This window comes from Schistocerca americana, chromosome 9, assembly GCF_021461395.2.
Source record: "Schistocerca americana isolate TAMUIC-IGC-003095 chromosome 9, iqSchAmer2.1, whole genome shotgun sequence".
Taxonomy (NCBI): domain Eukaryota; kingdom Metazoa; phylum Arthropoda; class Insecta; order Orthoptera; family Acrididae; genus Schistocerca; species Schistocerca americana.
In genome coordinates, this window is record NC_060127.1 from 121,891,307 (window position 1) to 121,906,358 (window position 15,052).

The window sequence follows — 15,052 nt, forward strand, 5'->3', positions numbered from 1 at the left end:
ATAAAGTCCTAAATTATGGATGAAATAAAACCATGACAGCTAATCTGTCGAGTTATTTCTTACCTTTATTGGCCACTGAGTTGTACGTTCCAGCTCCACGTATCTTACATTCCACTTCAAATTCATTTCTACCTGTCTTGAAAGCCGGATATTTGCAGGAAAGGACATCAGAAAATGTACACTTTCGTTTAGGCGTAGCCAAATATTTTACGTAACTCCATCGGTTAAAAATTACGTTCACAAATCACACGTGCTCTACAGGAAGCCAAGCCAATACAAAGCGAAGATACGAAACGAAAATTTTAAATAATCGTATTTGCATTCGCTTATAGGTAGATCAACGATAACATCGACGATCCTGGTGCCACCTACTAACACCGCCTTCGTGCGTGTTTATCACGAAGGTTGTACCAATAGTTAAAGTATATAAGAAAAGAGCAATAGAACGGGACAAGTTGTAAATTTAACTGTATTACGCTCGACTTTGCGAAAAAGCCGGACACTGTAAAAATCCGTCCGGACCTCGGACAAAGAGCAAAAAAGGAGGACTGGTCACCCTAGTCATTCGTGAGAACACGCATTACGACTCGGCAGTTGGCGCTGCATCTGTCAGTCCGCACTCTTGCATATTCAACAGTGTGTGCAAGATGGTTCCCACCGTGTCTAACGATGCATCACCAGTCGCACAGAAAAAAACATTTTTCTTGATTTGTTGCAACGTTTTCAAGCTGAGAAGGAGGCCTTCTTGTCCCAGATTGGGCCAGGCGATGAAATCTGGACTCACCATTTTGAGCCTGAAACAAAACGACAGAAGAAAACATTCAAGGCAATTGCTTCCGCCGGTAAGGTCATGATCACGTGTTCTGTGACTGTGAAGGTGTGATTCTCATTGATGTGATGCCAAGAGGCGGTACCATTAATTCAGAAGCATATGTCAACACATCAACAAAATTCAAGAGACGCTTCCGGCGACTTTGACGCTACGGCAACCCAAGAGATGTTTTGCTGGAACACGATAACGCTCGGTCCCACACAGGTGTGAGGACTGCTGAACACATCGCAAAACAGGGTTGGACACTGTTACCCCATCCACCCTACAGCCCTGACCTAGCCTCCTCGGACTTCCACTCGTTTGGGCCATTAAGGGATGTCATTCTTGGAAGACATTTTGAGGACTATGAGGAGGTGATTCAAACAGTGAAGTACTGGCTCCGCCACTAGGACAAGGATTGGTACCAACAGTGCATACAGCTCCTTGTTATGCGCTGGAGGAAGACCATAGAACGGGATGGACATCACATGGAAAAATAGGGTCTGTAGATAAAAAACCATTCTTTCGTGTGTGTAATTCTCACTATGTTCAATAAAGATTTGTTGAAGAAAAAATGGGCAGGGTGATTTCGTGATTATGTTACAAGCTTTCCAGAGCGATGAAGAAGGAAAAATGTATGAATTTGGGGTGAGTGTGTACCAGTAACGAACGAGTCGAAAGTTATACGCCAAAATTTGTCTGACAGTGGAATACGTGTGTACTGTTGTTGCTAAAATTGTGGAGCAGTATGGACCAAAACAATGAAAAAAGTCTATTAAATATGGGCTCTAATATGCATACCTGAGGAACTATGAGTACTTGTCCATCTTCGGTACTGTGAAATATACCTCCTCTATTAAAAAAGTGCTTATAGCTCTTAAGGAATGGATTTCAGAGCCTATGTTTACTAAACATTTTTTGTTATTTTCGTCCATACTACCATTTCGGTAAGTTTCATATGCTGTGTTCTTAGCAACAAAAGTACCGGTACATGTATTCCGCTGTCAGAGGTATTGCAACGGTTTTCGCTCATAACTTTCGGCCCGTTCGTTTCCGGTACAGGAGACGCTACCTCATATTGATACATATATCCTTCTCCTTCATCCTAGAAAATTCGGAAAATCATCAAGGAATCATTCTATCTGTACATGCACTTATGTTAAGAGAGAACAGAACGCCTTGACCGACTAGAGCTAGGGCGTTCGTATTCACAGAATATGTACATTATTATGTTCTGCACAAATGATTGGCATTCGAAACATGTCGGCCAGTGGCTTCAGGGTCGACATAGATACCGCTGGGGAACACCTCGTACCGGTAAAATGTGCTTGAGGCTCTCGTTGTCGCTATAAACCGAAGGTACTGAATTAGTGTGACTTGAGCGGACTTGCAGGATGCCTTGCAGACGTATGCACAATCCGTACCGTCAAGTCAGTGAGTCTTGGCTCAAGTGGCTCTGAGCACTATGGGACTCAACTGCTGAGGTCATCAGTCCCCTAGAACATAGAACTACTTAAACCTATCTAACCTAAGGACATCAGAAACATCCATGCCCGAGGCAGGATTCGAACCTGCGACCGTAGCGGTCCTGCGGTTCCAGACTGCAGCGCCTTTAACCGCACGGCCACTTCGGCCGGCTCAGTGAGTCTGAGGGAGCATTATTGGCTTGAGAGAATGTGATGCATCCATCCGGGAAGTTGCTTCTCATGTGGGACTGAGTGTGTCGACAGTGCAACGGATGTTTGCAGAATGGTTCACGGAAGGCCGTAGAACACGACGAGATGGGTCAGGTCGCAACACCCAGACTATCTCCCGAGATGATTGACACCTCATCCGAACGTCATTGCAGGACTGATCTGCGTCCTCCTCGGCTATGGCGCAACAGGGGAGCAATGTATAACATCGTATACTAACAGGGTTGACAGTCTGTAGACGATTATTACGGCATGGGTTACGTGCGCGTCGTCCACTTCTCCACCTGTCTTTGACGAATGTGCAAAAATATGTTACTAAAATGTAGACTTTCATGGCCGGAAATGTCATGCCCATTATAATTATCCGGGCTGTTGTGCCGTGGTCGGTTGGTGAATTCTTTGTCAAATCCCAACGTTTCGTCCCCGTCTACGGGAGACATCTTCAAGGGGGTCTGTAGCTCGATGGAAGGTCCAACACACCCACTGGCTCGCTACTGACTGCCGCTAAATTCCGTGTCCAATTTAGCGGTAGTGTGTTGGACCTTCCATCGAGCCACAGACCCCCTTGAAGATGTCTCCCGCAGACGGGGACGAAACGTTGGGATTTGACAACCAACCGACCACGGCATAACAGCTCGGGTAATTATAATGGACATGAGAAATATGTTAGACGGCGATGGAGTATGGAACGACGGCACTGGGGACAGAAATTGCATCAGACAGTGTTTTCGGACGAATCCAGGTTCAGTTTGTGTGAAAATGATGGCCGCATTTTGGTTCGCCACAGACACGGGGAGTAGCATCACAACGACTGTATTCACACAAGACATACAGCGCTAACTCAAGGCCTTGTTGTGTGAGGTGCTGTTGGGTACAACCACAAATCACAGTTGGTGCGTGTCCAGGGCACTGTGGGCAGTATGACCTACGTGAATGACGTCCTGCCACCCCTAGCCATACCCTTTCTGCGCAACACTCCAGACGCCATTTTTCAGCAAGACTATGCACGACCACATGTTTGTGCACGAATACGTGCGTTCTTGGTGTCACAGGGTGTCAGCCTTTTGTCTTGGCCCGCCAGGTCACCAGACATGTCGCCAATTGAAAATGTGTGTGTGTGTGTGGGGGGGGGGGGGGGGGGGGTACGGTGGAATGTCGGGTACAGTGCTGTGACCCGATGCCAACCACCACAGATGAACTTTGGAACTGAGTGAATGCAGCATGGATGGCTTAACCAAAGGACACGATTCGCGCCTTATACCCGTCGATGCCATCACCCATGGAACAAGTCATCATGGGCCATGGGGGAAGCTGTGCTTACTAGGCAACAGGGCACATGCTGAACCCAGGTTACTGAAATGCTAACCATTTCTGCATAAGATACTAATATAAGTGAATTACTTTTGAATGCATTACGGGAACAGCAGTGATCAATGTCTTGTAAATAATTACTATTAAAAACAGTCTTGATCACGATTTATTTAACAAGGTGACCGGTTTCGACCACTACTGTGGTCATCTTCAGACCATTGAGTCTGAAGATGACCACAGTAGTGGTCGAAACCGGTCACCTTGTTAAATAAATCGTGATCAAGACTGTTTTTAATAGTAATTGCTAATATAAGTGTCTTGTGAATTTGAACGTCCTACCTGGAACGTTTTTACTTAACACCTGCTTTTTTTTAACCTTTAAATATAAGGGGAGTGGAAGGGCGGACCCAATAAAGTGAACATTTTAATTCCAATGCATTTATTAACTACCAAAAACAAACTCACATAAAATTTGGCAAACGCCACTCAGGCAAGATTATTTACGAAACATTCATTACATAAAGTCATAAGCAAATATTAACCAACGATCTCCCATAAACATTGAGAGACGCCCCTCAGGCAAAATATTTAAGAAACTCTCTCATTGCATAAAATCATTAATAAACTAATAAACCATTAGCAACGATCCCATATAAAAATTGACGGTAGCCACTAAGGTTAAATCTGACCATAACTTTAACAAAACAGCTCTAGTTAAGACACGTTATTTAAGACCCTTTCAGTTCCAATACTTTAACATTACATGTAAAATAACAGTGGACACACAACCTCAATTTTAACACGAATACTTAGAACGTATTTATTAAAGCGTAACTTGGGCAATCGTGCAAATTACTAGACTACAGAACCTTGGACAGCGAACCACGAAATTATTCAAATGCCCATTAGCTTGTAAGATGAGCTTTTAGGGCATAGAAAGTTACAACTTTGTACAATGTGTAACAACAGAAGTAAGGCCAAAGCTTGTAAGGCCGAAGTTTAACCACAAACGGTGGAACCAACTGAGGGCAATGATACTTAATTCGAACCAAGGCGTGGCTCCGTTTGCAGCCCCACATCGAGTAGGCCACCGAAATGTAAACCCGGCAAACGCTACCAAAGAGGAACACACGAGCTCAGGGGAAGTCCATCACCCGTAAGCCAAACTTGTAATCTACTGGGAAGCTCTGCGCTTCCGTTGCCCGCTGCCTCAGCTCACTGAAACACAGACCACACCCAACAACATGAGGCCAAGAAGACTTTTCTTAACTTTAACATTCAAGAGTGACCAGTAAATTAACACCATAAAATCAAGGCTAACCAACAACTAATTTCAGTCGCAAGTCCTTTCTTTAAGTGAAACAGTACCTGTTAAACCGAGCGAGGTGCCGCAGTGGTTAGCACACTGGACTCACATTCGGGAGGACGACGGTTCAATCCTGCGTCCGGCCATCCGGATTTAGGTTTTCCGTGATTTCCCTAAATCGCTCAAGGTAAATGCAGGGTGGTTCCTCTGAAAGAGCACGGCTGACTTCATTCCCCGTCCTTCCCTGATCCGATGAGAACGATGACCTCGCTGTTTGGTCTCTTCCCTCAAATAACCCAACAACCCAAGTACCTGATAAACAAGCGCTAAGAATGGGAAATGAACTGGCTCACGAGAACCGACACTCACTAGAACTTAATGACACACATATTGGCCACCTTAAGTGGTCCTGCAAAGCTCAACACGCTAACCTTTAGAAATAAAAACTCAGATTGCCCGCAGAGGACATATTGACATGGATTAACCGATATCGTAAGCAAATTAAACACTTGCTCATAATAGCTAACGAACTAACATTCTGCAAATATGTGGCGGTCAGTCCACCCTAATCAGCCAATTGCTGTTGAGCGGGAGGGCCTGGCAACATAAGCAACATTCACAGTTTATAACAACAACACTATTTTTAAACTTTTCTTTAGGAAATAAAATTTTATCTTCAAAATTTTTGTGATCAAGTAAGTTAGCAAAGAATCCTTACAAGGACGCGGAAACGCCCTATTCAAACAACAGCATTAATGTGATTACGTAGGCTTTCCCGGCGTAATAAGTCTTTAAAGTCTCTTCGGGTTTGCTGCCCGATCCTGAAATCAACTTGACTCGATATTTCGGCGATCCAACTCGTCGCCATCTTCAGGAAAATGCTTCTTCTGCTGACGAGTCCCGCTAAGAACTGACGCCAGGCTGCAAATCGACGTCCTATGTAGGCCACCGTTCAGTACACGGCGCATGCGCCGCCCATCACGGTTTCTGCCTTCCAAGACGGGGAGGTGGCGCCGCCCTTAGTGGAACACTGTTGGCAACGATATATCGCACTCAGGGCCGCATCGAAGAACGTTCACTGTTGATGCGAGATGATACAGGATTCCACGTCTTGCTAACAGGAAACTCATTGTCTCTGTTGATTAAATTATCAGCCAACCTAATTTCAATCGCCTCTTTATAGACACTGTTCCAAAAACCGGAAATGTTGGCAACTACCACAGTTTCATCAAATATCATACTGTATCCCTCATTTAAGCAGTGTTCTGCTACTGCCGATTTTTCCGGCTGTTGTAGCCTCGTATGACGGCGATGTTCCACACAACTGCCATGCACTGTGCGAATCGAACGGCCAATGTAAGCTTTCCCCCATTGACACGGAATTTTGTACACACCAGGTTTCCTAAGCCCTAAGCAGAGCCCTAATCTTAGAAGGTGGACGGAACGCACTCTTAATGTTAAAATTCCTTAAAATTCGTCCAACCTTAAACGATAAGCCTCCAGCATAAGGAAGAAAGGCCACCGATCTATGTCCATACACCTCCGGTGATGGTCCAAACTCCATAGCCCAACGAATCTGCTTCTCGTAGTATCCATTTTCCTTAAAAACAGCCATCAAATGCTCAAGTTCTTGGGTTAAGCTGTCCGCGTCGGAAATGGCATATGCTCTCCGTACCAAAGTCCTAAGGACGCCACTGCGTTGGTGTGGTGGATGACAACTCTTAGGATGCAGATACCAATCTGTGTGCGTCGGCTTTCGGCGAACACTGTGTCCCAAAGTACCATCTGGTTTTTTATAAACCATAACGTCTAAAAATGGAAGCATCCCATCATTTTCAACTTCCATAGTAAATTTGATACGGGGATGAAGACGAAGTGGTCCAAAAATCTATTGAGCATCACATCCAGACGAAAAAGGTATCATCCACGATCTCCAGAAGCACGGTGGTTGCAAAGCTGAAGTCCTCAGTGCCATACCCTCGAAGTCCTCCATAAATAAATTGGCGACTATGGGTGATAAAGGACTACCCATAGGCACTCCGTCATTCTGTTCAAAAATGATACCGTTAAATAAAAAATACGTGGACGTCAGCACATGACGACAAAGCTTCACCAGCTCTTCATCCAGTTTTTCACTGATCAAACTAAGTGACTCTTCCAGAGGAACTCGTGTAAAAAGGGATACCACATCGAAACTCACTAACAGATCTGAAGGACTCAACTTCAGAGATCCCAATCGTCGAATAAAATCCACCAAACTGGAGACATAGTGTTCACACTTGCCAACAAATGGACTGAGAACAGATGATAAATACTTTGCCAGGTTATAAGTGGGTGCACCCAAATTACTAACAATAGGGCGCAGAGGAACCCTTTCCTTATGCAACATTAATCTTTAAACAGGCATTAAGTGATTCAAAAGTTAATTAAAATCTGGACACAGTAAAACTCGCAAAAGGAGACTGCAATAATGAGATAAAGTTTAACCAATCATGGATGTAACAAATTTTTCTTAGTAAAATACAGATACACCTCTTCGTGACAGATTTTCAAGACAGGTGACGTCACACAGGCACGGGCTAAGGCTAATTCAAGTAGCAGAAGGGCGGGGCCCACTGGACCCAGACCAGAGGCGGCTGGACCCAGAACCCACAGCAAGCGGGCGAGCCGGACAGGGTGCCGCACACAGTACGCTATAACACACTGAAAACAAAGGTCTTAGAGCCCGTGCTACTATACAGTTTCAGAGAAAAAAGGGGGGAGGGGAGAGAAAACGGCAAACATTAATTCTTCAAACGCAAAGTAACTACGATGTATAATATGATAGCCTATTTCACGAACATTGAAATAAAATATTCAAGGGTGAATCAATAACTTGACGTAACCTTAAAGAACGAGGGCGAATAGCATAATACCAAGTCAGCTTAGAAATTTAAACTACACTATTAGGTTAATATATGCTCACTGAAACTGGGTAGCTCATTTAAATTACCCCTTAACAGGATACTGATAAACAGTCAAGTAAGGCTACCATTTCACTGTTTACGAGTGAACAAGTAATGCAATTAGATAACACAGAACGTACAGATTCAATGTTAAGCCTGTGCTTTGAACCAACTATAACAACGTCCACACAGCTCAGTGTACCAGGAAGAATATTACAGTTCCACCATACTGGCTTATGCCGTCCGTCAGTCCGAACTGCAATAGTGCCAATTAATACACCTCGCTTACTCGGACTGCATCACATCACAAAATCCAGATAAACCTTTAACCAAACACAATAACACGTGTTTACTTAAACAGCACTAAATAGAGGGGACCTTTTGGTTGGCAAGACAACAGTTTCCGGTCATGGTGCCGATACCTGGAAAGCAAGGATCAGTATAATATGCGCACCAAAAACATGACAAGCAATTCTCACCAAATCTTTTATGAAATCCTTTACAGATCCAAATGAGGGCTGCACGACTCGATTCGGGTAATGTGGCCGAGTGCAGTTCCCACACTACGGGCCAGGTTCGGTCTTGCAAACGTGTCAGACACACCACAACCTGTGCGTCGTGCCCCGGCCTGCTCAACCACGCTCCCCCAGATTCCCCAGCGCCGCGCGGTTCTCCGGCTGACCCTCTCTAGCGCCACACGCCCGTCGCGGCCAAAAGCCACGTCAAACGGCCGAGCCCAAAGATCACACCATGCCGACCCGATCGATCAATCGATACGAGCCGGCACGGCTCAAAATATATCAACATTAAGCGGAAGCAGAGCACACTCTTAGTAAAAGGCATCAAATGAAATCGAACACACATAACATCACGCGTCCGGCAACGTCTTATTGTACCGAGAGCGATCACAATCACAGTTAACTAAGCGCTCTTAGTAATTAGAGTACTTAGCTGGGTGTCTTGGTGCTGGAGCGATTTTGCGAAGATGTCAGACCATCACTTCGCAGGACCTTAACAGCGTGTCCCTCCAAGGAAGCGGGCACATCCACAGCTCACGTGGTTGCCGGAGAATGCACAGCGCCGGCCAACTCCCGCCGCCTCCAGTACAACCACGTGACAACCGCCGCCCGGCTTCAGGCACGCCGTCTTCGCTTCCGCCCGCCAGCCAATCGCAGACTCGCGCACCGCCGCCTTCCTTTCTTAAAGCGTTGTTCCCCTTACTCGCGGTCGGCACTCGTTTATATCCCGAGCCGACCCAAGCCCGAGACAAACCTCTGTACTAGGAAATCGATCGTACTCATGTCAGAGATACTACTGGCGCCAGTCCCGCCACGGCTCACTGCCTTTTGCCGTCCAAAGTCTCTTTTTTCGGAACCTGAGCGTAGTACCGGCGCTGTCACAACTTCAAACGGAGGAACACATACACCTTCCGCCTCCATGTTATGTTTACAGAGCATAATTGTTCAACAGATTCAGTAGAGTGATTTCGCCTTTCATTGTTATGCTGAGTCCAGCTTTCTTTCTTTTCAGCTTCTGGGCGACCTGATGTTCACGTACCACGCAGTGCGTGTGGCCAAATTACACAGCTCCAAGTCGGCAGCTCCGGCCCACTTCTTTGTCTTCCACTACGTGAGTGAGAAACTTCCCGAAGGCCCGATGGGGGAGATGTTCCGAAAGATCAGGGAGAAGTATAACGGTACAGTATCCTTCGTAATATTTTATAATTTCATTGTATCCAAGATTCAGTCAGATTTGATATTTTCGTATGTAGTTGTAACGAGCTTTTTTTCCAGGAGTAGTTCCGATGTGTAGTTGTTGTAGCCTGCAATCAGAAGGCAGTAACCCTTCACGCTAGTCTCGACTGCGTGAGTTTCTTAATCTTTTGGTATCAGAACTACAGTTGAAGCTGCTTATTGTATTCTATCCTTGCTCTGCATCTACAATTCGTGCACTGCCCCCTACCTCTACCGTTACCAATTAGCTATTGTTCTTGACGATTTCTTCTCTTAATGCAAATTTTTCTTCCAGATTCAATACAGTACCTCTTCATTGGTTACCTGAGCTATTCATGACATTTCAGTATTACTCTGTTACACCAATTTCAATAGCATCCATCCTTTTGTTATCTGTCACTCCACACAATTCAAACGCCTTCCTAGCACTTAACTCTATATTTAGTATTAGTATGTACCTCGTCTTCAATCGAGCGAGGTTCTGAAGTGATTGAACTGGTAATACCGGAGAATAGCGGTTCAAATCCCCGTACGGTCATCTACGAGCTGTTCAAAAAGTCTCTTCGCAGTGTCGTATGATTGTTAGCCGCCGTGCCGTATGATTGTTCGCCTGCCTCGGTTTTTCAACGAAACAATAAACGCACAATGATAGTGCAGTGATATTCTGTACCAATTCATAGGAGAACTTGTGTTAAGTGAAATAGTGAACGGTTATTGTCAACAAGATGGTGCAACCGCGCATACAGCTCGCATTTCGATGTCACTGCTTGCTGATGTTTTTGGTGATCGCATAATGTCACAGGGACGTTGGCCTCCATGCTCGCCTGACCTGACACCACCTGACTTTTTATTTTGGGGTGCAGCGAAAGCAACTGTCTATAAAAACCGTCCAAAATCCATCGATGAAATGAAAACTGCAATCTCCGCTTTCACTGCTTCTGTTACAGAAGAAATGTTACAGCTTGTGTTTGGGAACATGATTAGACGAATTGAATTGTGTATTCAACAACAGGGCGGACACTTTCATTTAATGTGAAAATTTGTAAATAAAAATGAATATTCAATAAATTATTAACTTGTATTTCACTGCGTTTCATTTCGGTATACTTCACTGCGGCATACGGCACGCGTGGCTAACAGACTTTTTGAACACCCTGTACTTCTACTTTCTCCGTCGTTTCCCTAAATCGCTTAAGGAAAATGCCCGGATGGTTCCTTGGTAAGGACACTCACAAATTTCTTTCCTATTCTTCGATAATCGGAGCTTGTCTTCCTCCCCTAATGATGTTCTTGTCGAAGGAACGTTAAGCTCCCTGTTTCTGAAAAAAGCATTTCTTGTTTTTGGTGTTTTAATTGCTGTCCAAAGAGCAAAACTCATCTACTACTTCTGACGTCTTAATTCATATTCCGTTTCCCCCAGAATCACTTGAATTAATTACACCACATTCCCTGACTTACGTTTTACTCGCCGACCGTTGTAGCCAGTCGGTTCTAGGCGCTTCAGTCTGGAACCGCGCGACCTCTACGGTCGCAGGTTCGAATCGTGCCTCGGGCATGGATGTGTGTGATGCCCTTAGGTTAGTTAGGTTTAAGTAGTTCTAAGTTCTAGCGGACTGATGACCTCAGATGTTAAGTCCCATAGTGCTCAGAGCCATTTGAACCATTTTGAACGTTTTACTCCACTCTTTCCGTCTTGCAAGCATTTCCAAGGGGCTATCCATTCAGTTCTACTGAGTTTCCAGGTTCTTTGCCGACTCTGACAGAACTGAACTGTCTCACGGAAGTTTTTCTTTCCCTGAACGTTTTAGCTAATGTAGACAACATCGGAAGCTCCATGAGGCCTTTCGCGAGTGATGCTGTTGTGTACGAAGAATTAGTGGCGCTAAAAAATTGTAGCGAAACGCAGGAAGGCCTGCAGAGAATCGATGCTTGGTGCTGGGAGCAGGAATTAGCCCTCAATATAAACAACCGTATCGTACTGCGTACACGTAAAAGGTTTGTTCAAAAAATTCCATAACATTCGTTATTTCGCGCCTATAGTGTGTCGAAGCGAAATGCGGTTGGCATCCCTGAACACGCCTGTGTTTAATGTGTGACTGATGGAAGTTCCATTGTTGTATACATGTTAGTTATTGTTCAGTGCTGTATTGAGTAGAACGTTGTGGTGCATAGTTAGTAGAGTTAGAGGAGCATCGCGTCTGCATTAAATTTTGCGTAAAATACAAGAAAACCTTTACAGAGACACAGCAAATAATGCAGGAAGCCTGCGGTGGTGAGTGTTTAAGCCTACTCGATGTTACGAATGGTTCACACGTATTGAGAATGGCCGCGCCGAAGTTAAAGATGGCCGTCGTTCAGGACGTCCTTTGACGTCTAGCAACGATGGTCATGTCAGGAACATCAACGAAATTGTTGCATGCCAATCGAAGGCTGACTGTCAAAGAGATTGCAGGAGAAGGTAACATTTCGGTTGGATCATACAATCCTGACACAGCATCTTGGAATGCACCGTGTTGCCGCCAATGTTCGTCCCACGGTCCATGAGCCAAGACCAGAAAGACCTTCGCCTCGCAATCTGTGAAGAGTTTTTGGATCACCCAAATCATAACGAGATGTTCCTTAAGAGAATGATAATTGGTGATGAGACGTGGCGCTACAGTTATGATGTTGAGACCGAGATTCAGTCTTCACAATGGGTCTCCAAGCCCAAAGAAAGCTCGTCAGGTCGTGTCAAATGTCAAAGCCATGCTGATAGTTTTCTTTGACTTTGAAGGATTAGTTCATCATGAATTCTTGCCACAGGGACGAACTGTTAATCGATGGCATTATTGGAAAGCGTTGCGACGAATTCATGTTTCTTTCCTCACGATAACGCACCCGCCCGTCCATCCCTGTTGGTGTGTGACTACTGCCCAAAGAACGAAATCACTGTGCTGCCTCATCCTCTGTACTCTATAGTCCTTGCTCCTGCGGACTTTTTTTTTATTTCCAGTGCTGAAAACCCCGTTGAACGGGCGAATATTTGCAACGATAGACTGTAAATAGGCTGTTTAGGTTTTCATGTTGGTAACGCCACGTAGCGCTCTGTATGAAAATCACTGACTGTGCTGTGTGCAGTCTGTGGCTGGTTGGCATTGTTGAAATACTCGCTATTGTTGTGTTGGGCAGTTGGATGTGAACAGCGCGTAGCGTAGCGCGTAGCGTCGCGAAATGAAAACCACAGTGAAAATCTGGTGAAGTTTTGCACAGGTGTGTTGGGCAGTGTCTCTAGTATGCCCGTCGATCGCGTTACGTCGTTCTTCTTAGTTCTGAGCACACAGGGATCACGTAACTAATGAGGAGGTATTGAATAGGATTAGGGAGAAGAGAAGTTTGTGGCACAACTTGACTAGAAGAAGGGATCGGTTGGTAGGACATGTTTTGAGGCATCAAGGGATCACAAATTTAGCATTGGAGGGCAGCGTGGAGGGTTAAAATCGTAGAGGGAGACCAAGAGATCAATACACTAAGCAGATTCAGAAGGATGTAGGTTGCAGTAGGTACTGGGAGATATGCACAGGATAGAGTAGCATGGAGAGCTGCATCAAACCAGTCTCAGGACTGAAGACCACAACAACAACAACACACAGGGAGCACTTAAAGATACCTAGAACAGCAGTGTCTCCCGCCAAGTACGAGGACCTGGTGAGAAATTTCGCCTGAAGCTATGCAGCCAACGTTACATAATTGTCGTGCGTTTTCTTCTTCAAGACAATTCTCAGCCGCACTCTGCAGAGGCAATGAAGATGCTCCTGCATCGTTTTCAATTGGAAATGTTTGATTACCCACAATACAGCCCGTAATTGTCTCCCTCTGAGGTTCATGTCTGCTCACATCAACCGCTGTCTATGAAGACAACATTTTGGGACAGACAACGATCTGTAGGCCAGCGTAGAGAATTGGCGGCTACCTTCTACAACGATGTTATTGGAAAGTTGGTACAATACTACGACAGACATCTAAGTCGGATCGGCGACTATGGAGATGAGTAGCTGGAAGTTGTAGCTAACTATTGCCAATAAAGCAGTTTTTATTTTCATTGTGGCTTCCATTTCGCGACCTATCGTTCCTTACCTTCCGAATAGCCCTCATACGTCTGAAAAATGAGGCCTATTCAGTTTCGCGCCAGTCGCATAAGAATGCGCTGGTAGCACAACAATGAGGATGCAAATCAGGTTTGCTTTAAACACACGTGAGTGTTAGGTAGCTTCGAATTTGCACATGGCGAGTTGATGTTAGTCAAGAATTCCTTTGAGATGGCAAAGACACAATTATCAACATGTTACTGAGTTTGATCGAGGTCGTGTCGTAGGGCTACGAGAAGCCGGATGTTACTTCTGCGTTATTGCAGAAATACTTGGTAGGAATGCAGCCAAAGTAAATGATTTCTGGCAGCAGTGGTCACGGGAATGTGCGGTCGCAAGAAGACCGAGCTCCGGACGGAAACATGGCACTTGCAAGAGGGAGGACCATCTTGTTCGTCGTATGGATCTGGCGCATCGTACTGCATCTGCAGCAACAAGTTTAGCGGCAATTGGTACCACAAATAACTGTGACACATCGATTCCACTGACCCCAAACCAGCGCCATTTGTGACTTCAGTGATGTCAAGCGAGAGCTCATTGGAGGTCAGGGTGGAGGTCGCACATCTTCTGCTTCGGTGCCAGTAATGGCCATGTTTTGGTTAGAAGAGATCAGCAGCTACCAATCTGTCTCTATGCTAGCGACGCTGAACCTACACCTGGAGTTATGGTGTGGGGTGCCATTTTGTTTGACAGCAGGAGTCCTTTCGTGGTTATCCCATGCACCGTGACTGCAAATTTGTACGTCAATCTGGTGATTCGACCAGTTGTGCTGCCATTTATGAAAAGCATTCAAGGGGCTGTGTTCCAGCAGGACAACGCACGCCCGCATACCAATGTTGTAGCCGCGCGGGATTAGCCGAGCGGTCTTAGGCGCTGCAGTCATGGACTGTGCGGCTGGTCCAGGCGGAGGTTCCTCCCTCGGGCGTGGGTGTGTGTGTTTGTCCTTAGCAGTTAAGTCCCATAATATTTCACACACATTTGAACATTTTTGAACCAATGTTGTAACCCACCATGCTCTACACATTCGCGGCTTGTTGCGTTTCTCTGCTCAATCACCAGATCTGACTCCAATCAAACGTATATGGGACATCATCGGACACCTCTAGTGTCATCTACAAACAGCATTAA

At 45.4% G+C, this 15,052-nt stretch overlaps 1 protein-coding gene across 1 annotated transcript in view; it reads left to right on the plus strand.

The window, feature by feature from the left end:
• LOC124551111 (esterase FE4-like) overlaps nt 1–15,052 on the plus strand; it is a 182,445-nt gene that overhangs the window by 107,313 nt on the left and 60,080 nt on the right. Inside the window, exon 8 of the mRNA XM_047126050.1 lies at nt 9,598–9,763. Coding sequence (XP_046982006.1) covers nt 9,598–9,763 — 166 coding nt within the window. The remainder of the gene's footprint in view (nt 1–9,597; nt 9,764–15,052) is intronic.